The sequence below is a fragment of the Ovis aries genome, chromosome 17, assembly GCF_016772045.2.
Source record: "Ovis aries strain OAR_USU_Benz2616 breed Rambouillet chromosome 17, ARS-UI_Ramb_v3.0, whole genome shotgun sequence".
In the NCBI taxonomy this organism is placed as follows: Eukaryota; Metazoa; Chordata; class Mammalia; order Artiodactyla; family Bovidae; genus Ovis; species Ovis aries.
Window position 1 is genome coordinate 64,504,890 of NC_056070.1, and position 27,286 is coordinate 64,532,175.

The following is a 27,286-nucleotide window of genomic DNA, read 5'->3' on the forward strand; positions in this document are numbered from 1 at the left end:
AGGCAAAACCCAGGTAAGACAGCAGCAGACATTGGAGATCCCTGGGGAGCAGGCAGGGCTGGGTCTCCGATCAGCAGTGGCCTGGCCAGTGGCTCCTATTATTGTCCACTGGGCCCTCCAGAGGACGTGGGGCATGTGGTTTTAGCCACAGCCTGTTTCCCTAGGGACTGGGGAGGAGCTTAAGGAGGGGGTCTGAGCCCCAGTGCAGGAATCAACCTCTCTCTCACCTCTGAGCTTTTACAACTACTATTCCCACTGCCTAAGACACTCTTCCACCCCCTGCCTTGCTTTGCTAACTCTAATTTTCTGTTTGGCCGTGCAGTGCGGCATGCGGAATCTTAGTTCCCTGACCATGGATTGAACCCTGCAGTGGAATCTTGGAGACCTAATCACTGGACCACCAAAGAATTCCCGTTAACTCTCATCTTTTAGCTTCTGGCTTAGATATCCCTTCCTCCTGGGAGTCTTCCCTGACACCCTCCTCCCCCCTCCCCTCTTCCCAGGCTCTCTTCTACAGTCCTGTGGGCTCAAGGATGACAATAATCCCTTAGTTAAGGAGTATCTGTTATGTGTCAGGCACCGCTCTAAGCCGCGGACATCATCAACTCAGGCACTGTTCTCATCCCCATGTCACAGTTGGGGAAACTGAGGTCCAGAGAGAGGAAGTCAGCTGCCCAGATCACAGAGCCAGGATTCCAGCCGCGCGGTCTGATCCCGGAGTCTGAGTTCTCCGCCGGGCTCCCCTGCTTTTTCGATGAATGAACGAGTGATTGAATGAAGGACGCCCTTGGGGAGGACAGAACGGCCGCACGACCTCTAAGGCTTGGAGCCCCTCCACCCTGCCCCCCGCATCTGTGATGGAGTCACCCAGGAGAGGCCTTTGATGGGCTCACATCTGGCCGGCATCAGCGGGCAGTGAGCCGCGGAGGGAGACCACGGTGGGTGTGTGTGTGGCGAGTCCAAGGGAGGGGGAAACAGCACGGCTTAAGGGAGCGGGCGGGGGTGAGGGGTTCCAGCGTTCCCAGGGATCCCGGCGTCTGCCAGGGCAGAAACAGGCCCCCACTGTCCCGGGCCTTGTAAAGCCCGCAGCTGCCCCCAGTCAGGGAGTCTGCCCCGGGGCCAGCCCACAGCCGCCTTCGAGGGGGGGCGGGGGGTGGAGGGCGAGCAAAACCACCCTGAGACTGAACCCCGGCTGGTGTGGGAATGGGGCTTCAGGTGACGCGAGGAGGGGCTGGGGTGCTGAAGAGCCCCTTCCCCGTGTCCCGCTCTGCTCTGATCATCTGCCAGGCTGGGCGTAATCTGGCTGGCGTTTTGTTGAGAACAGGAAGGACAGAACCCACGCCTGCCCGGCTGCTCTGTGTTGGGCTCATCATCTTTACCGCTTGGGGTGCTCACCGTGGTCTGGGCTCTCCGGGAGACCACCTGAGTCAGTGCCAGCTCCACGCTTGCTTTCCTGGCTGTGTGGCCTTGAGGGAGTCGCCTCGCCTCTCTGGGCCTCTCTGGGCCTCTGTGGATAAACAGAAGATGAACCCACGCCAGCCCGCAGTGTTCTCCACCTGCCCAGCGGGGTTACCTGGGAGCTTTGAAACTCCTTTCTACCTGGCCCCCACCCAGACCAATGAAATCAGAGTGTCTGAGGCTACAGCCAGGCAGTTGTCACAGCCAAGATGCAAAGTCCCCCGGGAGAGGGGCCGGGGGTCTGAGCACCACTGTCTCCCCAGCACTCAACACTGCCCCTGGCACATAGCGAGCGCTCTGTGTGTGCGCATGCGTGTAAGGCAAAGGCGAGATGGTGCCCGCACATCCATAACCACATCGAATCCTTCCTACACTCTCCACGGAGAGAGGAGCAATATCATTACCCTCCCCCCATTTTGCAGATGAGAAAACTGAGGCTCAGAGGGGCGTAGTGACTTACCTAAAGTCACACAACAGGGCATAGCTGGTCTTCGAACCCAGGTCTGTCTGGCTTCTCAGCCTGGACTCTTCAGTGCCGAGCCTCCCACCTCGTTTTAGAACTTCCTGGTCCAAAGGCAGAGCCCCTTCTCTGATGGTGGGGTGGGCCCGAGCATTTTGCGTCCATTGCGTTTCATCTTGAGTCCCCCTTCCTTGTTCTGACCCCACCCTTCCTCCTGGGGTGATGACAGTGACTGCCAACTGCCTGTCTTTGTTTTCATTCATAGATTCGTGGAATCATCCAGTTTTTTTCCTTGCCTGGGATGATGTAACCCTCTGAGTTCCGAGGCGGCCCAGAAGTGTGTAGCAGGGTCATAGATCTTTTGTTTCCCAAATACAGTTCTTTATGAGCACCTACCCTGTGCCATGTACTGGGGAGGAACAGTTAGCAAAACTTATCTGAGGCTACATTCTAGCAGAGGAAATGAAACTTCATCAAAGAATCATCCAGATGCAACCACAATGATTAATAACGGAAATAGCCACCATTTATAAGTGGACTGTTCTGCACGTGTCTGGCATTTTACCCATATTACTTTTTACAGCTTTACTGAGGTGTAATTGACACACAATAAAATGCACATATTCAAGGGTGCAATTTGATAATTTTGACACGTATTTAAAGCCATCACCACAATTAATATAATGGATATACCCATCACCCTTTGTAATCTCTCCTTACTGCTTCCCCACCCCAACCCCAGTCCCCAGGCAACTATTGATCTGCTTTCCATCACTTTTATTTTCTGGAGTTTTATATAAGTGGAACCATACAGTGTGTACTCTGTTTTTATGTATGGGTTCTTTCATTCAACATAGATATTTTGAGATTTATTCATGTTATTATATCTACCAATATTTCACACTTTTTTATTGCTGAGTAGTATTCCCTTGTGGGCGTCCCATGTGGCACAGTGATAAAGAATTCTCCTGCCAATGTGGGAGATGCAAGAGACGTGGCTTTGATCCCTGGGTGGGGAAGATCCCCTGGAGTAGGAAATAGCAACCCACCAGTACTCTTGCCTGGAATTTCCCATGGATGGAGGAGCCTGGTAGGCTGCAGTCTATGGGGTCCTGAAGAGTCGGACACAACTGAGCGACTTCACTTTTACTTTTCACTTTCATGCATTGGAGAAGGAAATGGCAAGCCACTCCAGTGTTCTTGCCTGGAGAATCCCAGGGACGGCGGAGCCTGGTGGGCTGCTCTCTATGGGGTCGCACAGAGTCGGACATGACTAAAGCAACTTAGCAGCAGCAGCAGCAGCCAGTATTCTTGCCTGGAAAGTTTCATGGACGGAGGAGCCTGGGAGGCTACACTCCAAGGGGTTGCAACAAATTGGACACAACTGAACACACACACACACACACACACAGAGTATTCCCTTGTATATACATATGAAAACTTATCCATTTTCCTGTTGATGGATGTTCATGTGGTTTCCGGCTTTGGCTATTACAAAAAAAGCTATGAACTACTGGATGTTATTTTATCTCTCCTCCCAACCTTATTAAAGAGACGATTGTTAGTGCTCCCCATTTTACAGATGAGACTCATGGAGACTCTGAGAGGTCAAGTAACCTGTCCAAGGTCACACAGCCAGTAGTTGGAGTACAGAATCTTAAAAGAATGAGAATTTTTGAGCTAAGTGACTTTAGAGAACCTCTAAAGTTGAGAGAGACTCAGACCAGGCCCTCATTTTATACTTGGTCATTTGAGGACCAGACTGGCTGGGTCTCATCTAGAGCTGGGTGAGAATTCGGGGTTCTGCTGGGCAGTCTTGCACGGTATCCAGCTGCACTCTGCTTTATCCGGGCTCTTCATCTGGTTTGGGGGAAGGATCTGTCTGGAGTGGGACAGGGATTTGTCATTTTTTCAGGAGGTTTTAATTTCGGGATTCCTCTGGCTGCTCAGAAATAGCAGGAAGGATTTGGTGCTGGCTCCAGGGCCCAGGAGATTCCCCCGCAGCTGCTCCCCCTCCCCAGGCGGGTGCAGGGTTTATGGTGGCAGCTGCAAAGTATAAAATAGCTCTGCTCGTAAATCCGCTCTTGCCAGGGTCCCTGATGCCAGAGGCCTCTGCAATGCTCAGCATGGTTTCCCCCTCCCTGCCTACGGGGGCCCTGCAGTTACGCTGATGGTGCCGGGAAGGCTGGAGGGTCCAGGTCTAGGGTGGTCACCTGTGGCCTCTCACTTAGGGTTTGGAGAGTTGGTCTCAGCTGGAGGGCCTGGAGGGGGAAAAGACTAGGATTGCACAGGCCGGACTGGGGACAATGAGGGGAGAAGGTTGTGGTGGACATGGAAATAAGAAACAGAGACCTAGTCAGGGTCCTCTTATGTGCAACTTGGGCATGTCAACTTGTTGAACTGTAGGTTCCTCGCTTGTAAAGCTGGGGCCCTATCTCCTCAGAATGCTGTGAGGTTAATGGATGTGAGTGCGCTTTACACTGTGTGGGGCAGGGTAGCCTGATGGGTAGGGGTTCAGATGACCTGGGTTGGAATCTCAGTTCTGCCACTTCTCAGCTGTGTGACCTTGGGCAAGTCACTTAACCTCTCTGGGCCTGAGTGAGTTTCCTCGTTTGTGAAACAGAACCTCGGAGGGTTGAGGTGGGAGTTGAGTTCATTCTCGTAGAACAAATCCCCCACAAGTGCTCATTGAGTGTGAGCTCTTGTTTGCTGTAAACTGTGAAGTGCCGTTCCTCAGAAAGAGAAAAGAGGGAAACTTCTGGCTCTAAATGTCTGGTTGTTCTGGGAGTCACTTCTTTCCAGGTCTAGGTTTAGAAGCTTCAGTATCCTAAGATCAGTGATTTTAGAGGCTTGGAACTTCACATTTTAAACATCTATTCTTGAGGGGCAGGGCAGAGGGTGCTAGAAGGGTTGGTGGACTCAGAGCACCACCGGGAGCCAGGAAAGTCCTCTGAACCCTGGGGAGAGGGCGACAGATGCGGCCAGAGTCAGCAACAGGGTGCTGTGGCCATTTGGGGGTGAAAAGTCACCCCCACCCCATGTGCCCCTCTGCAGGGGCTTGGCTCCCAGTAGAGGCCAGGGGTCACATGGCAGCTGTTCCCCGTCTCCCTCTGGGGTGTGGTGTCCCCGCCAGGGTTTGGATACTGTCTGGTGGGTACAGCTGGAGACGTGGCTGTCGATATGGGCTGGGGAGCCCAGGGACTCGGGCGGGGCAGGTGCTGGGGCTATTTCTGGGGGGTTGGAAAAGTGAAGGGGACCCAGTGGAATTAATTGCCAGGTGGCCTGGAATATCTCTCCTTCCCTCTCTGCTGTGTATCCAGTATAAAACAAACCAAATGCTTAGACTGGCCAGAAATTTCTCTAGGCACGGTGGGGGAAGGGCAGAAGGTGTCTGCATCCTGGAAAGCCTGGGGTTCAGATCCCAGCGTTCGGATCCCACCTCCAGGCTGCTCAACCCTGGGCAGTTTCTGCTCTCTCTCAGCACTTCACCTGTGAAACCACAGGTCCTGCCCTGTTGTGAGGCTTAGATGAGAACAATGCTACTTGAGCATGTGGCCTACATGGGAGACCCCCAAGTCCCCCACCTGTGCCTTCCTCAGGATTTAAATCCCACCATGAGGGTGTTTCCATCTCTTCTTCAACACCCACTGTGTAGCAAGAGTGGCACTGAGGACTTTCTACACACTGGGTTCTCACAAAGCTGCGGGTGGCAGGGCATGATCCACCTTCTGCAGAGGGAGGCATGGGGCTCAGAGAGGCCAGGTCACTCCCCCAAGGTCACACAGCCAGAAAGAGCATGAACCGGGTTTTGAATCTCCTGGGCTTGTAGGGATCCCATGCATGCGTGCTAAGTTGGTTCAGTCGTGCCCGACTCTTTGAGACCTCATGGACTGTAGCCTATCAGGCTCCTCTGTCCATGGATTCTCCAGGCAAGAACACTGGTGTGGGTTGCCACGCCTTTCTCGACCCAGGGGTCGATCCCATGTCTCTTATATCTCTTGCAACGGCAGGCAGGCTCTTAACCACTAGCTCCACCTGGGAAGACACCAGGATCCTGTAAGTAGGGCTCTAACCACAGCTCCACACTGCCTGCAAGCCTACTCGTCAATGAAGGAGTGAATGAATGAGCACATGAATGCAGGATAACGGGGTTGATGGGGCCCGAGGCCAAAGTGTCCAGACTTCCATGTGACCTCCACAGCTCAGCTGGTGGCAGGGGGGTCATCGCAGTTGTTGGTACTGCACCCTTGCGGTTCTACGAGGTAGAAAGGCAGCAAAGAGTGCGTTGACGGTAACGGGCCACGGGGTCAGGCCCCGCCTACGCACCAACAGAGGATGAGATGGTTGAGTGGCATCACCGATTCGATGGACATGAGTTTGAGCAAGCTCCAGGAGTCGGTGATGGACAGGGAAGCCTGGCGTGCTGCAGTCCGTGAGGTCGCCGATGCAACAACTGCGCCTGCGTACATCTTGCCTGGGGGCGGGGTCTGGGTATGGGGCGGAGCTTGGCGTCCCTGCGCCTCCCACCACTTGGGGCCTGCCTGCCGGTGTTCAAGTGTAGCTGAAGTGGCCTTCCAGTCCACGTGGCCGGGGAATGACCAAGCTAGTCTGCTAGGCTCCAGCCAATGCTTTGACCCTGCCCAGGATGCCGCATGCGGTCGACGCCGAGAGTCCACCAGGTCTCTGGGGCCTAGCCCACGGGCCCTGAGCTCTCCGGAGGGGAGGCATGAACTTGGAGGTGAGGGGCCAAAGGCAGTCACTCACCCTGGGTCTGGGGCCCCGGGGTGAAGGTCTGGCTCTGCCCCTTTCCTTGTTATGCTTCCTGAGGGAAGTCACTCACTCCTTCTGGCCCTCAGCTGCTTCTCCCACAAAGGAAAGAAGGAGGCAACATCTACATTTCAGGCAGCTGGTGGGCCTCGAACTGTTCCCGTGTGAGGAAGCGATTGTCAGCAGCTGAGACAAGGGCTGCAGAAAGCCATTTTCCCTGAAGTAAAAAGAGTCGCTTGATTCTTGGATGAGAACATCTCGGGAGAACCTGGCGTTTTTTTACCCCCTTGAATCCATTGTGGGGAGAGCAACCACACCCCCCACCTTAAGAGACCCCTGGATGAGGTGTCCCAGCTCCTCGGACGGTCTCTCCAGCATCTGAACAAACCCTCTCAGAAGCCACTTTCCACCTAAGGGAAGTTGAACCGGCTTGGCCCAAGGGCCAGTTTCCCCCAGCAGAGGCCCTAGCTGGGTGGACAGGGCCAGCCATGGGCGAGCCAGTTAGAAACTCTTCTGAATTATTCCCCTGGCCTCTCACGAAATAAGAACATCTCGACTTTGTCCAGATCTGATCCCCGCACTGTCTGGTTTTGAGTATACTTCAGAAAGAGACAGAAGGAGGCTTTTGGAAGGTGGTGGGGCCACATCGATCAAGCTTGTCCATGTGTTTGCCCCTGAGATTCTTTTCCAGAAGGTACTATGGAAATACCTCTGCATGGGCCCTGAGATGGACCTACAAAGATGGTTGACGCTAGCGCTGATGCGAATAAATGAGAAAAGGGAAAATGACTTAAGTGCCCATCGCTGGGGGAGGGTTAGGGAGATGGCGGCCCTGTCGAGTTCAAGAGGATATTCAGAGAGAATTCGCTTCTGGGAGCAGGGTCTGGACGTAAGGACTGTCGTCAGCACATCCTAATTTGTTTTTCACGTGAATGATTTCATGTTGAAAGATCACTGTGAAGTCGATTCCATCAGCTTCATTGAGCTAATGAGGAAAGCACCCATGCTCAGAGAATTGTTGACGGATGTGGTAACCCCAGGGGCGAGGGGACTTGTCACACCGTGGGTGAGCTGGGGAGAGGGCTCAGCTCCTGGGTCTGGTCTGGCAGCTCATCGCTCCTATGGTGTCTTACATGAGGGAAAGGGCAGCCCTGGCGTGGTGGATTCACGCCTGTGAGTCACCTGTTGGAAGTGTGAGCCCAGACGTCCGCCACCCAGGCTTCGGGCACCCCAACAATGGAACCATCTCAGGGTGCCTCCAGGTCAGGCATGGGGGTAGAGCAGGCCCTGGGTGAGCTCACAAAGGGAGACCACAGGCGGCGGAGCTGGAGGGCCCTGTGTCACCAGGCCATCCTGCATGTGGGTGTCTTTGCAGATACCAGGTCCTACTGGAGGGGCCTTGCCAAGGCCAGGGATAGAGGCATCACGTTTTCAGCAGTGCTGCCAAAATGCGTCACCAGTTTCCATCACCATCTAGGTGTAAGGGTGGTTCAGGGTCCCCACACCCTTGCCAGCAGTGTGAGTTTCCAATCAGAGAGGTGAGGAGTGGTGTTTCATTGTTTTCAATTTGGTTCTCTGATTATCTGTGAGAGAGAGGGGGCTTTTAACCCCATGGAGTTCCTCTCCTACGAGTGACCTGTTTCTGGCCTTAGTTTCCACGTGTTGATTGATTAGGTACGTACTGGTTTTCAACATTTTTTGAGCCATAAAATCCTTTGTTCGAGTCAGCTCTTCCTAGGAATCCTAACATAAGTTGAATGAAAGCAAAGCTGCCTCCTGGCGGAGGGGGTGTGATTCCCAGAGGTACCTGTTTGCCCCTCTTCCCCCTCTTCAGTAGCCCCTAGGGCTTATAGTTTGCAAACAGTTGGTATAGTCCCACCACTCCAGGTCTAAGTGGGGAAACTGAGACCCAAAGTTGCCCAGAAAAGATCGAGGCAGGTCCCCAGGTAGGCTGACTGTCAATGGTCATTCAAGAAGGATCTCTAGGGAGATGGTCCATCCATCAGTGACAGGCTCGTCACGTTCAGTCTGTGCCCTGCACGCCATTTGTTTTTTGTGTGATGGTGGGGGGGTGGGTGGGTGATGGATGGTGCTGGAGGTGGTGACCTCAGTGTGGAGGTGGCTATGGTGGTGAACATCTTTGCTTGGTTCCTGATCCTCATGGGAGTGCTTCCAAAGTTTTCCTGTGATGTTTGCTGTAGTTTTCTGGTAAATGTCTTTTCTTCAAGTTAAGGAAATTCCTTTCTATTCTTAGATTGCCAAGATTTTTGAGTTGCAGATGGACAGTGAAGTTTATCAAACGCTTTCCAGTATCTGTGAAGATGATATTGTTGTTGAGTCGTTGTGTCTGACTCTTTCTGCAACCCCCATGGAGTGTAGCCCGCCAGGCCCCTCTGTCCATGGGATTTCCCAGGCAAGAATACTGGAGTGGGTTGCCATTTCCTTCTCCAGGGAATCCTCCTGACCCAGGGATCGAACCTGTATCTCCTGCATTGGCAGGGGAGGTTCTTTACCACTGAGCCAGCAGGTGAGATGGTTCTTTCTTCTCACCGTGGGGCACTGTATGAAGACCTCCCTGGGAAAGTCCAAATGAACTGATTTTGTCTCAAGCATGGAAACTCGCTCTCTCTCTCTCATCCACTTTCTCTGTCCCTTCTTTCTCTTTACCTAAACACAGACACTTTTTCAGGCCCAGGGAGCTGGACAGTAGAGGAGGGCGAGGCATCAGAATAGAAATGATCTCCCGTGCTGGGTCAGCGCTTTCCGCCTGCCTGACTTCTGCTGCTGTTTCCTGTACTAATCCCGGGGGGACCAGCTCCCCCCCATCTGGTTCCAGACATAGCCCGAGACATTCTGAGGTTGCGTTAAAATGCTGGTGGCAGACAGACAGGGGAGGATCTTGAAGCCTGGCATTCCTCCCCAGGATGCTGGAGGAGGGGGGAGGCCGGGCGGGTGTGTGGTGGGGGAGGAATTTGTCTTGAAAGGGGGGGCGGGTTGGCTCGGGATGTGGGGAGAAGGGCTGGTTGCTAGGCAGAATCGGCAGAGATGAATCATGTCCTGGCGGGAGCTGGTTATGGGCTAAAATGAGAAGTTATCCAAGGATATGGAATCTTGTTGTTTGAGCTGGAAGGGAGTATGGATTCATCGGGTCCAGTCCCCTCATTTTGCAGACAGAGGAACTGCAAATACAGAGAGGGAGAAAGGTTTGCCCAGAAAGTAAGGAACGGGTCTCTTGCCTCGTAGCTTTTTCCTGGGATGGTGGCCAAAATAAGCCCTTGGCACCACCTCCTGTATTGTACGCAGTTACTGTTCTAGGTAACCGAGATTTCATGGTGAATCCTTCGACTCGCTTTCCCCGAGCAAGAAAAATTCAGTGTTACTCTGTGAGACAAATATATGGACAGTGTGATGTTGGGGTGGAGGGGGGAGGCCTGTCTAGGGAGGTGGCATTTGAAGTGAGCTGCAGATGCTGGAGGAGAAGCTCTGGGAAGAGGGCTGCCGGCAGTGGGGCCAGTCTGTGCAAAGGTCCTGTGGTGGGGATGAGTTTGGTGAGTTTGAGACACAGCGGGGAGACTAGGGGGCTGAGGGAGGCATAAGGAGGACAGGCAGAGCCTTGGAGACCAGAGAGAGGTTCAGTGGGAAGCTGTTGCCTGCCCTGCATCAGGGGCGTGATCCTCGCCGTGACCCCTTCTCCTGCCCCGTGTTGCCTGCTAAGGGCCTGTCCTGTGCATGAATGAGCATTTAGTAAGCGCCTACTGTGTGCTGAGCTGTCCCGGGCCCTTCGTCCACGTGGTCTCATTTGATCATGTGGCAGTCTCTCCCAGGCTGACCGTTGGAGGAGGACAGATGGGAGAGGCCCACTCAGGCATCCCTGGCCCAGGCTCTGCCCCTCACTGAGACCCTCTGCTTGGTTAGCTCAGCCGGGAAAGGACCAGCCTGCGTGAGCAGCTTGTCCTTTGGTTCAGCTCCTGAAGAAAAAGAGTGGGAAAGGTTGAGAGGAGACTCCAATCCCGGCGGCCGCCCAAGAAGACTTGCCAGGAAGCAGGGCCATGCTGGCCTGAGCCTTTGGGGTTGGAATGGATGCGCACCCACTGGAAGGGCGGTGGTCCCCAGGGGCTCTGCTGTGGTGGGAAAGTGAGGATCTCGAGCTGGAGGGCAAATGGGACAGTGTGAGAAACTCCCAAAGGGCTCTTTGCCCCAGGATAGTAAGCCCAGCAGATGCCTGGAATTCCACCAGTGATTTACTTGGTGGTGTTATCAAGCCTTCCTTTTGGCTTCTCTTCTTGTAAGATGCAAATCTCCTTTGGAGAAAAGTGAGAAGATGATGTCGCAAACCCAATATTGTGATAAAATTTGGAGATTGTAAGTGATAGGGGCCCAGATGCTGAACAACTCTGAGGGGCCATCAGAGTTTTGTTTTGTTTTGTTTTTCTCCATGGGGTCACTGGAGACTTTGTTGGGGTTACCCTGCCACCCATCTTCTCCCTCTGCTCAGTCCTGCTTTCTTAGCCAGCCTTCCACAGGTGTCAATCCCAGGAACACTCCTGGATCAACACCCGGCTTGTTAACTCCACCCGAGAGTCAACCCTCTGGGGAATCTGACTTAGAATACTGGAGGTGGTAATGATGATGGTTATAAAGTTGATGATGACGGTGATGTTGATGATGAAGGTGATAATGTTGATACTGATGATGATGACGGTTATAATGATGGTTTTGATGATGGTGGAAACATTGATACTGAAGATGACACTGATGGGGATGGTGTGGTGATGTTGATACTGGTGATGACAATGATAATGAGGCTGTTGATGCTGGTGGTAATGTTGATACTGGTGATGATGGTATAATGTTGGTGATGGTGATAATGTCGATGCTGATGATGACAGTGATGGTGATAATGTTGGTACTGATGATGACAGTGATGATGAAGGTGTTGAAGATGGTGGTGATGTTGATACTGCTGCTGACAGTGATAATGATGGAGTCATGTCGATGATGGTGGAAACGTTGATACTGATGCTGGCAGTGATGATGATGGTCGATGTGCCAGTCTGCTCAGGCTGCCGTAAGACACCACCGATGTCGTGGCTTGAACAATAGAAATTTCTTTTCTCGCAGTGCTAGAGGCTGGAAGGTCCAAGATCAGATTTCCAGTAGGGCTCAATTTCTGTGGGAGCTTTCTGGCTATTAGATGGCTCCTTTGTCCTTGCATGGCCTATCCTCTGAGCATGAGTGTACCTTTGTACCCTTATACCTTTTTTAACCTTAATTACCTCCGAAAGATCCTATCTTCATATGTAGTCACAGTGAGGTTAGGGCTTCAGTATATGCATTTTGGGAGAGGGGACACAGTATAGTCCGTGGCAACGGTCATGGTGACAATAGCGATGGCGGTGACCGTGATGGTGACGTTTGTCACTACTGCTGACGGTGGTGATGACGGTGGTGATGATAATGACAAGAATAACTGTGATAGTATTGAGGATGATTATGGTGATGATGATGGGGATGACGGGGATGATGGGGATGGTGATGGACAGAGTCATTTCCTAGGCAGGTTGATAAGAAGTCTAGGGGTCCCCAAGGAGAGAAGGGTCTGGAATTCTCAAGGAGGAAAAAAGGACAAACATTTTTTTTCCTTCTACATTCCTTAGGATTATGTATCCTGCCTGAGGACAGTCTCTGGATTAAACCTTCTGGCTAATCCTGTTATCTTAAAATGTAAGTTATGGGAGTAGGTCTGGTGAGATCTTTACAACCTCCAGACATTCTCTGGATTCATTCAGTTCAGTTCAGTTCAGTCGCTCAGTCGTGTCCAACTCTTTGCAGCCCCATGAATCGCAGCATGCCAGGCCTCCCTGTCCATCACCATCTCCCAGAGTTCACTCAGAGTCACGTCCATCGAGTCCGTGATGCCATCCAGCCATCTCATCCTGGGTCGTCCCCTTCTCCTCCTGCCCCCAATCCCTCCCAGAATCAGAGTCTTTTCCAATGAGTCAGCTCTTCGCATGAGGTGGCCAAAGTACTGGAGTTTCAGCTTTAGCATCATTCCTTCCAAAGGAATCCCAGGGTTGATCTCCTTCAGAATGGACTGGTTGGATCTCCTTGCAGTCGAAGGGACTCTCAAGAGTCTTCTCCAACTCATTGGAGAGTATATAACTCCATTGCTAACACTAGCAAGGGGGTACTCTTTCTACCCCCTTCTGATGTCTATGTCAGAAGCTTTCTCTATCTCCTTTATGCTTTAAGAAAACTTTATTTCACAAAAGCTCTGAGTGATCAAGCCTCGTCTCTGGCCCCAGATTGAATTCTTCTCCTCCGGAGGCCAAGAATCCTGGCGTTTTTGCATGATTCAGCAACAACCTTTCATGATGATGGGGATGATGATGATGGTGATGACGGGAATGATGGGATGATGATGGGGATGGTGGTGATGGGGATGATGGTGATGGTGATGTTGGGTATGGTGATGATGGGGATGGTGGGGGTGATGGTGGGGGTGATGGTGATGGTGATGATGGGGTTGATGGGATGATGATGGGGATGATGGGATGATGATGGGGATGGTGGGATGGTGATGGTGGGGATGGTGGTGATGGGGATGATGATGGTGATGATGGGGGTGATGGTGTTGATGATGGGGGTGATGATGGGGGTGAAGATAATAGTGATGGGGGTGATGATGATGGCGATGGTGATGATGGCTAACATTCATTGAGTGTTTATTGCATGCCTGGTAATGTGCTTTTTTTTTTTTCCACTTGTGATCATTCTTTTAATCCTTACAACACATCTATCGCTTGCTATTGCTAAGTCACTTCAGTCGTGTCTGACTCTGTGCGACCCCATAGACGGCAGCCCACCAGGCTCCCCCGTCCCTGGGATTCTCCAGGCAAGAACACTGGAGTGGGTTGCCATTTCCTCCTCCAATGCATGAAAGCGAACGGTGAAAGTGAAGTCACTCAGTCACATCCGACTTAGCGACCCCATGGACTGCAGCCTACCAGGCTCTTCCATCCATGGGATTTTCCAGGCAAGAGTACTGGAGTGGGGTGCCATTAGGAGCTAGTATTCTGCTAATTTTTCAGGAAGGGAAATCAAAGTTCAGAGAGGTTAAGTACCTGCTTAAGGTCACATAGAGAGATCATGACAGAGCTGGGATTAGAACCCAAGTCCCTAGATCCCCATCCAAGGTTATTCCCTCACATCCTGTGGTCCTGCTCAAAGGGGCTGTGTGTGGTGGAGAGATGTTTGGTGGGGAGGGGTCCAGCCTGACTTCCCCGCTGGGGCTTCCTCTGCTCCAGCAGCCTGAGGCCCCAGCGTGGGGTGGGGGGATGGAGGCCCCCAGGACCTCTTTTGCACCAGCAGCTCCAGGGCATCAAGCGTTGTCCTTACCCGGGGGGCCTCCAGGAGTTATTCTGGGATGTGGGCTTCCCTGAGGTGAGGCCACAGGCTGGAGTGCCCAACAGGACATTTCCAAAGATAGCTGGGCAGGGAGGGTGCCGGTGGTATTTGAGGCCTGGCCTTGGGAGTAGCTGTGCTCTGTGGCTGACCAAGTACAGTGGAGTGAGCTTGCCTGTCAAGCCAGGTGTGACAGAAGTCACGTCTGTGTGTCCCTTGCACAGGGGCAGGCAGACTACAACTTGTGTAACTTTGGAGGCCGTGCTCTGAGGGCTCATTCCAAGGCGAAGACACCATAGGCTGGAAGCCTGAAGTTGTAGTATTTTGTTTTACTTTATTAATTTTTATTTCCTGTCACTCTAGTTTTTTGCCATGGCTTGAGGGATCAGAATACCCTGACCAGGAATCAAACCTGGGCCCCGGCAGTGAAAATGCCGAGTCCTAACCACTGAATCGCAGGGAATTCCGTACAGTATTTCAAAAATAGTAATAGCAGCAGTGATGATAACAGTGGTTGTAACAGTGACCGTTGCTACGAGTCATGGTAATGAGACTGATGTTAACAGAAGTAAAAACGGCCGTAAGAGAGAATAGGCCAGTCACGGTCTGAGCTCTCGGGCTGGAGCCCCGCTGCGGCCACGTCCTGGCTCTGTGACCTTGGACACATGCCTTTACCTTTTAGTTTCCTCCTCTGTAAAATGGGATGATCATGGAATTTTAGGATTTCTGTGCAGAGTAGATGAGCCCATCTGTATAAAGCACCCGGCAGCTGTGCCGGGTGTGTCTCTGCGGCTAAAGAGCCATGCGACCGTGACAACAGTGAGCATTAAGTGCCGCGTGCTTCACACGCTTCCTCTCATTTAATGGCCACGTCAACCAGACCAGGTGGGTTCTACTGTCACCCCACTTTGCAGATGAATGAATGGAGATTTGGGATGGTTGAGGTCTCTTGTTCAGGGTCACACAGGGCTAGGCAGCATTTGAAGCCACTGTTTCTGACTCCAAGGCTCTGAGCTCACCCTGCTCTGTCCTGCTGCTGCTCCCTGGGTGGAGGTCTTCTCTGGGGAGCCCTCCTTGAGGGCTGAGCTGATGTCATCTTGAGGGATGAAGGAAGCAAGCAGACAGGCCACAAAGCCACCAATGAGAGAGGTACTCATATCCATCTTCTGGCTGGGGCTGGAGCTCATCCGCAGGGTCCCCCTAACTCTGCCAAGATTCAGTGGGACCCGGAAATCTGTTCCATCATGAAAATGGACACAGAGTCTGCTCTCTTCTTGTCTCAAGTTCAAGGGGCCTTGATCACCTCTCATTTGCTTGGCTTTTTAAGAAGACTCCAGGATACAGATAGCCGGTTTTGGCAGGACAGTGCTTAATGGGAAGTTGTAAAAGTGCATTTCGACGTGGCCCCAAGTGGCTGGAATCCAGGACTAACATCTAGGAAAGGTTAGACTACAGATGTGGTCATGGCCATGGTGTGGTGCTTTGGGGGTGGGAGGTGGGCAGAGGACCACAGCTGGAGCTCTAAGCTACCACTTCCTCACTGTGCTATCTGAGGAAAGTCATTTCACCTTTCTGAGCCTCTGTTTCTCCATCTGTCCTTCATCCACTCACACACCCTCCACCCACCCCCTCCATCTACCCATCTATCCACTCACACATCCTTCCTCCCTCCATCCATTCACTAAATAAGCGTTCATGAAGCCCCTAATAAGACAAGAGCTGGACCAGAGGCTGGGTCCCATAATTGACATTTGTTGTTCAGTTGCTAAGTTGTGTCAGACTCTTTGCAACCCCATGGCCTGTAGCCCACCAGGCTCCTCTGTCCATGGGATTTCTACTGGAGTGGGTTGCCATTTTCTTCTCCAGGGGATCTTCCCGACCCAAGGATTGAACTTGCATCTCCTGCATCTCCCACATTGGCAGGGGGATTCTTTACCACTAAGCCACCAGTTCGTTCAGTTGCTTAGCTGTGTCTGACTCTTTGCGACCCCATGAACTGCAGCATGCCAGGCCTCCCTGCCCATCACCAACTCCCAGAGTCTACCCAAACTCATGTCCATCCAGTTGGTGATGCCATCCAACCATCTCACCCTTTGTTGTCCCCTTCTCCTCCTGCCCCCAATCTTTCCCAGCATCAGGGTCTTTTCAAATGAGTCAGCTCTTCACATCAGGTGGCCAAAGTATTGGAGTTTCAGCCTCAGCATCAGTCCTTCCAATGAACACCCAGGACTGATCTCCTTTAGGATGGACTGGTTGGATCTCCTTGCAGTCCAAGGGACTGTCAAGAGTCTTCTCCAACACCACAGTCCTAAAGCGTCAATTCTTCAGTCCTCAGCTTTCTTTACAGTCCAACTCTCACATCCAAACATGACCACTGGAAAACCATAGCCTTGACTAGATGGACCTTTGTTGGCAAAGTAATGTCTCTGCTTTTTAATATGCTGTCTAGATTGGTCATAACTTTCCTTCCAAGGAGAAAGTGTCTTTTAATTTAATGGCTGCAATCACCATCTGTAGTGATTTTGGAGCCCCCCCAAATTAAGTCAGCCACTGTTTCCCTATCTATTTGCCATGAAGTGATGGGACCGGATGCCATGATCTTAGTTTTCTGAATGTTGAGCTTTAAGCCAACCTCTTCGCTCTCCTCCTTCACTTTCAGGGAAGCCATAACTGATATTACTGTCATCAATAGAAGGCCAAATCATGAACCATCCTACATGGAATCCTGGGTAGCTGTTAATGAGGCTGGTCTACAGGAATTGAAATGGAGAAATATGGTTAAGAGGAAAATAAAAAGATACAGAAGTATGTGTAGTATGCTACCATTTGTGTAAAAAATAAAAAAATGAACAGGCATTTCCAAAGCATATCCACATGAAAATTTCTGGAAAGACAGCTAAGAAACAGAGATCAGAGATTGCCTATGAGGAGGGAGACTGGGGAATTAGTAGGGGTGGTAAGGAAGCTTATCTATCATTCTGTTCCCTTTCAGGCTGTTTGAATTGAGTTAGTTATATTTATTATTCTTATTTTTTACATTTTTATTTGTTTATTCTTGGCTATGCTGGGCCTTCTCTGCCACGCGTGGGCTTTCTCCAGCCGCAGCGAGCTGGGGCTGCTCTCTAGCCGTGGTGCAGGGGTTTCTCGTTGCAGCGGCTCCCCTTGCTGTGGAGCACAGGCTCTGGAGTGCTCAGGCTCAGTAGCTGTGCGACTCTTGAGCTCTAGAGCTCGGGCTTGGTTGCCCCATGGTATGTAGGATCTTCCCAGATGAGGGACTAAACAGATGTCCCCTGCTTTAGTGGGCGGATTCTTAACCACTGGATTCCCAGGGAAGTCCTGAATTAAAAAAAAAAAAGTATATTACCTATTTATTTATTTTTACCTATTTAAATATGAAAAAAATTTGTTTAAAAAAGACTCAAGTTTCTGAGTAATGATACAGAAAGACAAGGCAAGAGTGGAGTACAAAAACCATCCGTAATATGTATGGGATCAGGGAACGGCAGGTGCTCTGGGAGCAGCGATGGCGCCTAGCTCAGCCTGGGGGAGTTGGCATCGGCTTCCCTGCGGAGGCAGTGTCTGAGATGAGGCTCCCAGGCTGAGTGGAAGTTAAGGGAAGGTGCCTGGCTGGGCTCTTGCTGGTCGGGGGAGTAGCACAGGGCTGAAAGGAAGGTTTGGTGGGCCTGGAGCAAAGAGATGGATCGATGTAGTAGGAAGTTTGGATTTGTTTGAAGGGCGATAGGGAGCCAGGGTCAGGTTTCAAGAGGAGGGACAGGGTCAGAGTAGGGACTGGATTCCAGCAGTGAGGCTGGAGGCAGGGAGGCCTGTGGGGAGGCCAGGAGAGAGGTGATAGAGACCCAGACAAAGGCAGATGCATGAGGTGGGAGGGGCAGAGAGGGAGCTGGAGGTGGAAAGGGACGCCTTCTCATAGGAGCGTCAGCCTCCACGGAAATAATTTTAGCAAACTGCTTGGCAAAGTGCAGAGCACTCCACGGTGGTTCTCTCTCAGGGCTGCATTCTGTGAAACTCCCGGCGAGCTTTGGGAAAACGTCTGTGCCCAGGCCCTACCCACAAAGCATCAGATTTAATCGGATGTTGGGGTTAAATTGGGCTCCTGGATGACTGAGGCACGGCTGGGACCAGGCACAGTGCTTGGCGGCAAGTTGGCCAAAGGAATGGATTAGGGCTCACTCTGTGTTGGGGGTCACCTCCCGCTGATGCTCAGGGCACAGGAGAGCCTCCGGCGGTGTCGAGTTCTGCAGGAAGCAAACAGGGCAGGAGAATCTCGGCCTCTGAGGTCTCCCAGCCCACGCCCAACCTCGTGGCCTGGGAGTAGCTGACCTCCTGAGCCAGTTTGCTTGTTTGAAACAATGCCCACCCCAGAGGGCTGTGCTGAGGATGGAGGGGATTACAAATGTGAGGGCCTGGCCCGACGCAGGAGTGCATGGAGCTTCTGTCACTTACACGCTGGGATCTCCCGTGGAAGAGTTTATGTGGAGATGCGAAGATTGTTGGGATGTCAACATCTGTAGACTTGAATTCACCCACGGGGACATGGTGCCCCCCTGTGGTTCAGACTAGCTGTGTCTGGGCCAAGGACAGTCTCTCATGGAAGTTCAACCAAAATGTTCTCATCTTTCAGCTACATGACCACATATTTTGAGGTTTGGGCTATTGCCGTGGCTGTTTATGAAGAGCTTCTGATGTGTAGAATTTAGGCTTGGCTCTCAAAGGGTGTAACTGGGACAAAAATGTCTCGTTTTAAAAAAGTTGCAAAGAACAGTGGTGGGGAATTGCAGGGCGGCCACATATAATGAAGAGACAAGCGCAGCCTAGAGGCACCGTGAATTAAACAGCAGAGACGCCACACGGGACAATGTGACATGGTTCCACCCAGCTGCTCTAATTTGAGATTCTGATGAAGGCCTTGCTCTGTGGCCTTCCCCACTGGGTGTGGGGAAGGGCCTTTGAAATTCCATGCCCTTCCCCAGAACCCAGAGGAGTTTCGTTTCATGTTTTTTTTTTTTTTTTTTTTTAAACAAAGGAGGTATGTTTAAGAGAAGACCCAGCCAGCCTATGCCTGAACGTCAGGACATCTTACTTTTGAAGTTGCAGATCTGAGTCTTAGCTGGCATTTTGAGGTCATGTTTTCACTAGACCATTGGACCTCCTGTAGTGGGGCTTTGAGCTGCTGTGTGACCAAGGGCATCTCTGCATGACCCCCCACCCATCGCCTGTCTACCCTGGGGGAGGATGGGATAGGCGGACAGAGATGAGGTGCCTGTTACTTGTCCCTGAGTCAGAGGTGGATGTTTTAAAACTTTAGATCACCGTATACATACGGACCGTTCAGAACGAACTACTTAAGTTATCACAGCTGTGCAGGTGTGGACCAAAGAGGTTTCTTCCTGATGGCTTGGTTCATCGCCTCCACACAAAACCACCCAAGAGGTTCTCAAGAGTCGGGTATTGGAACAAACTTATGGCTGCTGGTTGGGGGGGAAGGATGGGGAAAGGGATAAGTAAGGAGTTTGGGATGGACATGTACACACTGCTATATTTAAATTGGATAACCAACGAGGGCCTGCTGGACAGCACAAGGAACTCTGCTCAACATTGTGTGGCAGTCTGGACGGGAGAGGGCTGTGGGGGAGAATGGATACGTATATTTGTATGGCTGAGGGCCTCTGCTGTCCACCTGAAGCTATTACAATTGTTAATTGGCTATACTCCATTAAAAAAAAAGTTAAAAAAAAAAAAAGTCAGATACTGGAACTGCCTGGCCAGACCTGGAGCAGACCCTGGGCCTAGAAACTGCTATTTAAAGCTCATTCCTCAGGCCTCTATCTGTTTTCGGTCCACAGCTTTAGGGTAGAGTCCAAGCCAGCGTTCCTCAGATTTCAGAAACCAGGGGAGTTACAGAAAGAATCTCTTGGAGTCACTTTGAGTTGCCAGCCTGCTATTCTGTAAAGACCAGTGAAGAGTAATGGCCATATCCTTCCCCCGCTCGTTTCAGGAGACGTCACTGACATCGGCTTTGTGAAGACCTTCACGTGTGATCTTTGCCGCCCAGCTTGCTTGGAGAGGAGCCTCGGTCATCACCCCATCCAGCATCTATGAACGAACCCCGTGGGGCTGAAGGCAGTCCTGTGAAGGGAGGGAGGGGCCCCAGCGACAAGGCTTACCAGAGAGACACTCTTACAACATTCCTTTATTTATTATATAGATGCAAAATCTGCTTTATGTACAATACTTGTATGTTATTTGGTCCTACCAAATAATCTTACCAAGGCATTCTACTGGTCATCTTTCCCCAAAAGATTCAGGTAGAATTAGATATTGTGCACTTCACGACTCCCCAAACCTGAGACTTCGCTACTGATTTCAGTTTTGGGGTCATACACACGGATTGAGATAGACACGCGCGAGGTTAAGGCGATGCAAGTGAGCTGCAGGAAACCCCAGGGTTCAGAACAACTAGGCTGTGTATTTTGCTTGAGTTAGACTCGCAAGGTGAGCAGCACAGGTTGTGTGGACCTCAGAGCGCTTTTATTTAGTGCGAGGGCTCCGGGACGCCTCTGTGGCTGTGTGGCGGGGGTGCTGACGGCCTGCGGGGCGCTGAGGCCCCTGTCACCGGGGCTCACTTCTTCTCGGCCTCTCCTGCTTTGGGCTCTTGTTTCAGCTTGTAATCAGCCAGGGCGGCCTTGATGGCGTCTTCAGCCAGCACTGCAGGTAATGGAACAAAACACAGCCTGTAGGTTTCTACATCTTTAAGAACTGAGACAGTGGTGCTGGGACGGGCTTGACAGTCCCCTCACCAGGGTGCAGGGTCAGGAGCAAGCTGGCCGTTTCCTGAGCCACTCCTTGGGGCGGCTCTGGGACAGACCGGGGGGCACACACCTGGGATTCTACGTTAGCTCAGCCTCTTGCTGGGACAGCGTGAGGGCTGTATACGTCAAGTGTCTGGGGCACTGGGGCAGGGGTGGGCGGGGAACGACACAACAGATGTTAGTCCTCAGCGGCTCACAAGGAAGTCGGGATAACACGGTGGATGTCGGTGATGCTGGCTGGCATAACTCGGGTCGCGTCAGTCTGGGGGTGGGATGGCATTTGCCGGCTCACTCTAGTGATCCCAAGTTTGGCAGCTTTTATGTTGGAGTCGGTATTAAAAGGGAGGCTTTTGGGGAAACAAGCATTGAGAAAGCTGGAGTGGCGGTGGAGAGCACTGGCTAAGTTCCAGCGCCCATGAAGGCCTGATGAAAAGGCAGGGGTTTCTCTGAAACCACGTGAAAATGTTTACAACCTATGGCCTTTATTCTCGGGTATTTGAGACTCCAGCTTAAGTGGAAAGAACTAGGGTCTCAGCAGACCTCCGTCCGGGCCCTGGCACTCATGTCTTGCCCTGTGAGTCCTGCCCTGGCAGGAGGCCTGGCTCTCTGCTGATTTTTAACTAATTTGGTCAGTAAACCTCCGTCACTTGGTTAAGGCTACTGTGTCTCATTCCCTCCTTCCCCTAGAAGGGTGAGATTTTTAAGGCTTTAGACTGAACGGGAAAGCCAAGTAAAAGCCTTCGGCACCTGGGCTTTCTCTCAGGACAGTGAAGAGAAGGGTACTGCACAGCTGGGCTGAGTCATCCCATATACACAGATGCAGACCCCGAGAGTAAAGGCCTCTGGAAAGGAAATGATAAAATGCACGGCAGATGGGATCATGGTGGAAGCCGCATTTTCTCCTTCACCGGTGCCAACTTCACCACGGTGGGGTGGGAACAGCACAGATTCCGAATCAAAGTCTGGGCTTTAGACTCTGGCCCTTTCCTGAGGAGCTGTGAGGCTGGGCGGCTTGAACCTGAGCCCTCATTTCCTGCTCTGTGAGGAGGAGGTGAGGACACGACTGGAGGACATTCCGAAGGGTCAGAAGTGAGGCCGCGACCAGCTCGGCATGATGCCCAACCCACAGCACCCGCCGGGAGACCCTGGGGCCCTGATCTTCTGGAGGCTGTGAAGACAACCCGAGCTCTAATCCTCTGAGGTTATAAACGTGGATTCCACGACCCCAAAGAACTCACCATTCACCTGTCCAGATGCATGTGGACACCATTACGGAAACGCCCCAGTCCCACCCCCGCCCCCAGCCCAAGCCTGTCGGCGTGCTGGAGGCGACACGTACTGGAGCAGTGCAGCTTCACAGGCGGGAGGCACAGCTCCTTGGCGATGTCTGTGTTTTTGATGGTCAAGGCTTCCTCCACCTGAGAGGCAGACAGGACAGAGGGGCAGCTTTAGTGATGCTCTGTCTGGTGGGGCCGAAGAGCAAACATTGCTGGGCTGGGGTGAGCCCAGCCTGCAGAGACACTGTCACAGCCAGGAGCAGAGCCCGGGGAGGCTCGGAGGGATCTCCTTGAGGCCAGCAGCTCCAGCCGTTTTTTTGTTTTTTTCTCGGCCAAATGGCATGAGGGAGTGTAGTTCCCGACCAGGGATTGAACGTGCGTTCCCTACAGTGGAAGCACCGAGTCTTAACCACTTGACCACCAGGAAGTCTCCTCGAGCCTGTTTGCCGAAAGGCAGTGATTTCCTGCGTTGGTTGTGTGACTATGAGTTCTCTGATGTCCATCGATTCTGTGAGCTGGATGGTGTCAGCGAGGTGGGCGGGGCCAGGGCCAGCAGCATAGATAGCTCCTAGGAGGAGACCTTGGGGTACATCCCTGGCCTGTAGGAGGACTTTTCACCTCCAGGTGAACTGAAAGAACGCCTGGACTTTGTCTCAAGCCAAGGGCAGACCCGGAGGCAGGCTTCTGTGGAGCAGGGCCTGCTGCCTTAAGGAAAGCATTTTCCCAGCCTGTCCCCCAGTCTCCCAAGTCCACTAACTCTACTGAATTAAGCTTCAAGTTCTGTTCCTGCAAACTCAGATGGGAGGCTCTCAAGGTCAGAGAAACGCTCTCTCTCCACTTTCTGAGGTGCCCTGTCTCCTCATGCCTACTCCCCCTGATGATCGTTCTGGACAGATCGGCCGGCACAAGCTGGGTCTTTGCTTCCTGGCCCTGAGGAGCCTGCTGGCCAGGAGGCCCTGAGTCACAGGGGACTGGTGGCATGTGGCCTGGCAGGCGGCCTGGCAGCAGAGCTGCCCGGCACAGGCCTCTGTGACTCAGCCTGCTGAACTCCAGCTGCTGGGGCTGCAAGGACAAGCACCTACAGTCTGGCCTTTCTGAGAGGTTTTAATGAGGACGGGACTTTCGAAAGGCTAGTCAGTTATCTCATGAATCCTTGTAAGCCACCTGCAATCCTTCCGGAAACCAGATGGGAAGAAATAAACAAAACAAACCATGGTACACCCACCCCTGAGCAGACTTAGACTTCTAAGAAATGATAACATCTGTGTCCTTGGAGAAAGCCAAAGATTTCTCTCCACTTCTGTTGTGTTCTAAGAGTAGGTGGGGACCTTTTTTTGATTTAGTTAAAACACCACCAAAACCCCCAAACAAATAAAAATGGTCCACAACAACAGAAAACCCCTAACTAAAAAAACACTTAAGACTATCCATAATTCCCAATGTGGAGAAGAGTTTGATAAAAGTCTGGGTAAGCAAAATTAAGAAAGAAAATCCTTGGAATATTTAGAAAAAAATTATAGTGTGTGTTTGTTTAAAACCTTCCCTTAACCAAGAGGCAGGTGTGTGGGGATATGACTTAATTCCAGTTTTCAAGAGCCTTACCGTCTTCCCCTTGACCCATTCGGTGGCTAATGAGCTGGAGGCGATGGCAGAGCCACAGCCGAATGTTTTAAACCTGGCGTCCACGATCCTCCCCTGTTCATCCACTTGAATCTGGAAAAGAGGCAGGAGTTAGCAGGGTTCTGGCACTGCCTGCAGAGCCCGGCACTTAGGGAGGCCCGCAGGGCATTTCCTAAGAGTTTTGTTCCTGCTTTCCATACTTAAAAGTTTGGGCGTTGATTATTGAGGCCCCTCTGTTTCAAAGAGTTCAGCAATGAAAAGTTGCAAGCAGGAACAACTATACAGAATTATACAGGCCTCGCTGGCAAAGATCAGCCACAAAGTGTGCCTCCTGCCCAGTCTCCTCCCACTCCCAAGCCTGACTTTTGGCTTCCCAGCTGCTGGGTCAGTGTGTGCCTTTAAGCACTGCCAGAGCTGGCAGTGAAGGTCACTGGCTGGTGCTTTCCCCTTTGACGTCAAACTGCATGCAGTGTGTTCCTCCCTGCCTTGCTTCTGTTCTCCAAGATACGCATGAAGCCGCCTGGCCAGCTTCCCACCACAGTGACGAAGGAGATGTGGAGAAAGCTATGGTTTACCAGAGTGCCGGGCGCTTCCACCGGGGCAGGCAGAGTTTGATTTGTGGCATTTCCCGTCCCTCTGGGGATAGCTAACTGATACAGTGAGTATGAACGTGAGATCTGTTTATTTTGTCAGAAGGGGTCAGCACAGTTTACCAGGAGGACTAGGATTCAGCCCCTGCTGGAATCATTTGTAACACTGACTTCTCCCACCTCACAGGAATCAAGATGGGGACCAGAGGAAATGCTGGACATGTAAATGCTCTGTCAACTACAGAACACCGTTCAAGCAAAGGGGTCACCGTTACCACCAGTAAAGATGGAAACCAGGGGTACCTGTAATTTCATGACATCACCACACGCTGGAGCCCCCACCAATCCAGTCCCAACATTTTTAGATGTCTTGTCAAGGGACCCCACGTTTCGGGGATTTTCATAATGATCCACAACCTGAAATGAGAGTGAAGAGAAATCACAGTCACTCTTTTTTGCTGTTCATCTCCCCGACTTTGATGGCAAGCTCCTTCAAGTCAGCAAGCTGGACCTGGCAGGCCATCACTAAATACCAAATTTCACTTGGGCAGGATTTAAGAGATATGGGGATCCTGGAGAAAAATCAGCAAAATCATGTCTTAATTCTGTGGGGTTTTGAACCACAACTAATTACTTGACCTCTAACCACCCAAGTCACAGAGTTGGGCTCAAACAGCACCTGTGTAATTTCGGAAGAAAATCCATTCTCAAAAGAATGATTACTATGCAAAAACCTACACGTCTGTATGGTCCCAGAAGCCTCATGGAGATTGTTACGGGAGGAACAAGGCTATGGAATACAGCCATTTGTGTGTGGTGATAAATAACCACCATGACTGTATTTCGGGGCCCTGAAATCTGCGGTGCCGCAGCGCGCTCTGGTGGCGGAAAGGCTGCGCGCGCCAGGTCATTCCGCGTGTACTGTCAACAATATACAGCCCTGGGTCCGCGGGGAGTGAGGTCTGTGCGCAAACGCGTGGAAGCCAGAACAGAGTAGACATCTATTCAAACTGGCACATGCGAGGCTTTAAAAACCTTGCGGTTTGTTTCCCAGTTAGTCGTTAAGTATTCCGAACTTCCAGTCCCCTTCCCCCGACCTATCCGACCACGGATTTTGACTTCCAAGTCCAAGGATCTGTAAGATAATATCCAGTTTCGACTTTCTGCCCCGGGGTTGATTTATCGCACTTTTTTTACTTAACCGGTTCCCAAGCGAGACACGTCTCATGTGGCTGCCAACTACCCAACCTGTCTTAACTCACAGCATCCCACCACCCCCAAACCAAACCAAAACAAACACAAAAACGTGACGACTGTTGGTTACACGTCCATGTCCACTCGGAGGCTCTGAGCTCCTGCAACAGTAACACCGACCCTCAGCGGCCTCCCTGTGCCAAGCGCCCTGCCCAGGACTCCGCAGGCAATGCACTCGCGTCCGGGGGCGCTGCCCAGACCCCATCTGACGAGCGCGGGGCAGTGACTCGCCCAAGGTCACTCGGCCGCTGTGTGTCCGGCTAGCCCGGACAGAGCAGGACCCTGCTTCCTGGGCAGCCGAGAGGCTTAAAGGCCGGATGGATGTTTCAGATTGAGGGCAGCTGCCGCTAGGCTAGCGGGAGCTGTCATTCCTGTTTCAGGCGCGGTTAGTCGCCCCAGCGCAGCGAGGGAAAGCCATTCGAGGCGGCCTCTTGAGAGGAAGGCCCCTCCATCCAGGGCTGGGGGCGGCCAGGGCCCTGGGCTGCAGTCGGGGTTCCAGGGCCGCGCAGAGCGGGGAGGGCCACTAGGCTGGGCTTCCGCTAGGACCCCTAAGTCCTCTGGGGGGTCCTCGCACTCCCGCCCGCCCCCCCGCCCGGTGCGGACCCCCGGGCCGCTCTTACCTTCTTGTGATAGAGCCGAGCGGGAGCTGAGAGCTCCCGGGCGGGCAGGCGCGGGGGCCGGAGCAACAGGGCCGACGCCGCCCGCCTCAGACGGCCCGCTCCAGCCGCCGCCATCTTGAGGGCTTGCGCCTGCGCAGGTGGAGCGCGCGGCCGAGGGGAGGGGCGCGTGCGCGAGTCGGCTCCCTGCTGGGAGCGCGCACCCTCTAAAGTACCGGCGACCTTGCGCCTGCGCCCTCCCGCTGCGTTCACGTGTCCCCGTTTTGTTCCCGCGGCGCGGAGCCTAAAGGTTTGAAATCGTTCGAGGGCTGGTCCACCGAGCTGGGTTCTGAATCTTGAGGATCCTTGAGCAGGAAATCAGGACCCAGCTTTGCGTTGACAAAGCCCCACCGCCTATTTCGGCGCAGAGGCTCAACCAGTCCACCCTTCTTGGCTCTATTTTGCAGCTTAGGAATTTGAGGATCAGAACGGTTTAGTAACTTGCCCTAGGTTGCCCAGAGGGGCCCAGTTGGGATTCTGACTTGAACAGTCCTGAGTTAGAATCCCATTTCTGCTCCTAACTGGCTGTGTGCTGCTAAGTGAAACATAGTGTCATTGTAAACCTCGATCTTTTTTGTACTAATTCAAGGACAGTTCTTCATCCATTGAGCAAATCTTGTGTTGAGTATCTACTTTTTGTCAGGGTGCTTTGGGAAAACAACCCAAGACGACACAATTAAGCTTGCTACTGAGGGAGCAAGGCAATAAATAGACCCACCAAGGCTTTTCTACCACTAAAGTGAGAAGCTTAACTAAAGGAAAGAATACTTTGCTCTGATTTTAAAAATTGTATATGTTTATGTCTCTATTAAAAAGCAAACTGGCACAGATTAAATCACAAGATATAGCAATGAAGAGATTCTAAGTAAATATTTATTAATGTAATTTATTGATACTGGTTTGCAGAATATGATCCTATAAAATCAAAACTCACGTGTATTTAAGTGCTAGGCGCCAGGCATTAGATAAA

The 27,286-nt window shown here is 52.1% G+C and overlaps 1 protein-coding gene and 1 long non-coding RNA gene across 3 annotated transcripts; one reads left to right on the forward strand and one right to left on the reverse strand.

The window, feature by feature from the left end:
• Window positions 1-12,308: 12,308 nt before the first annotated feature.
• LOC132658011 (uncharacterized) lies at window positions 12,309-20,383 on the forward strand. Its single transcript, XR_009596925.1, has 2 exons — window positions 12,309-12,409; window positions 20,106-20,383. It is a non-coding gene; the product is annotated as an uncharacterized LOC132658011 (long non-coding RNA).
• On the reverse strand, window positions 20,283-26,405 carry ISCU (iron-sulfur cluster assembly enzyme). 2 transcript variants are annotated; one of them, XM_027956661.2, is made up of 5 exons: window positions 26,281-26,405; window positions 24,710-24,823; window positions 23,799-23,909; window positions 22,259-22,337; window positions 20,283-20,815 (listed from the first exon to the last, which is right to left on the reverse strand). In XM_027956661.2, exons 1-5 carry the CDS (start codon window positions 26,392-26,394, stop codon window positions 20,730-20,732), a joined length of 504 nt encoding a protein of 167 aa, XP_027812462.1. In that variant the 5' UTR covers window positions 26,395-26,405; the 3' UTR covers window positions 20,283-20,729. The 2 variants fall into 2 exon arrangements, with proteins under 2 accessions (XP_027812462.1, XP_042090665.1); XM_042234731.1 differs by having other exon boundaries at window positions 20,617-20,815; window positions 22,158-22,337.
• Window positions 26,406-27,286: the final 881 nt, after the last annotated feature.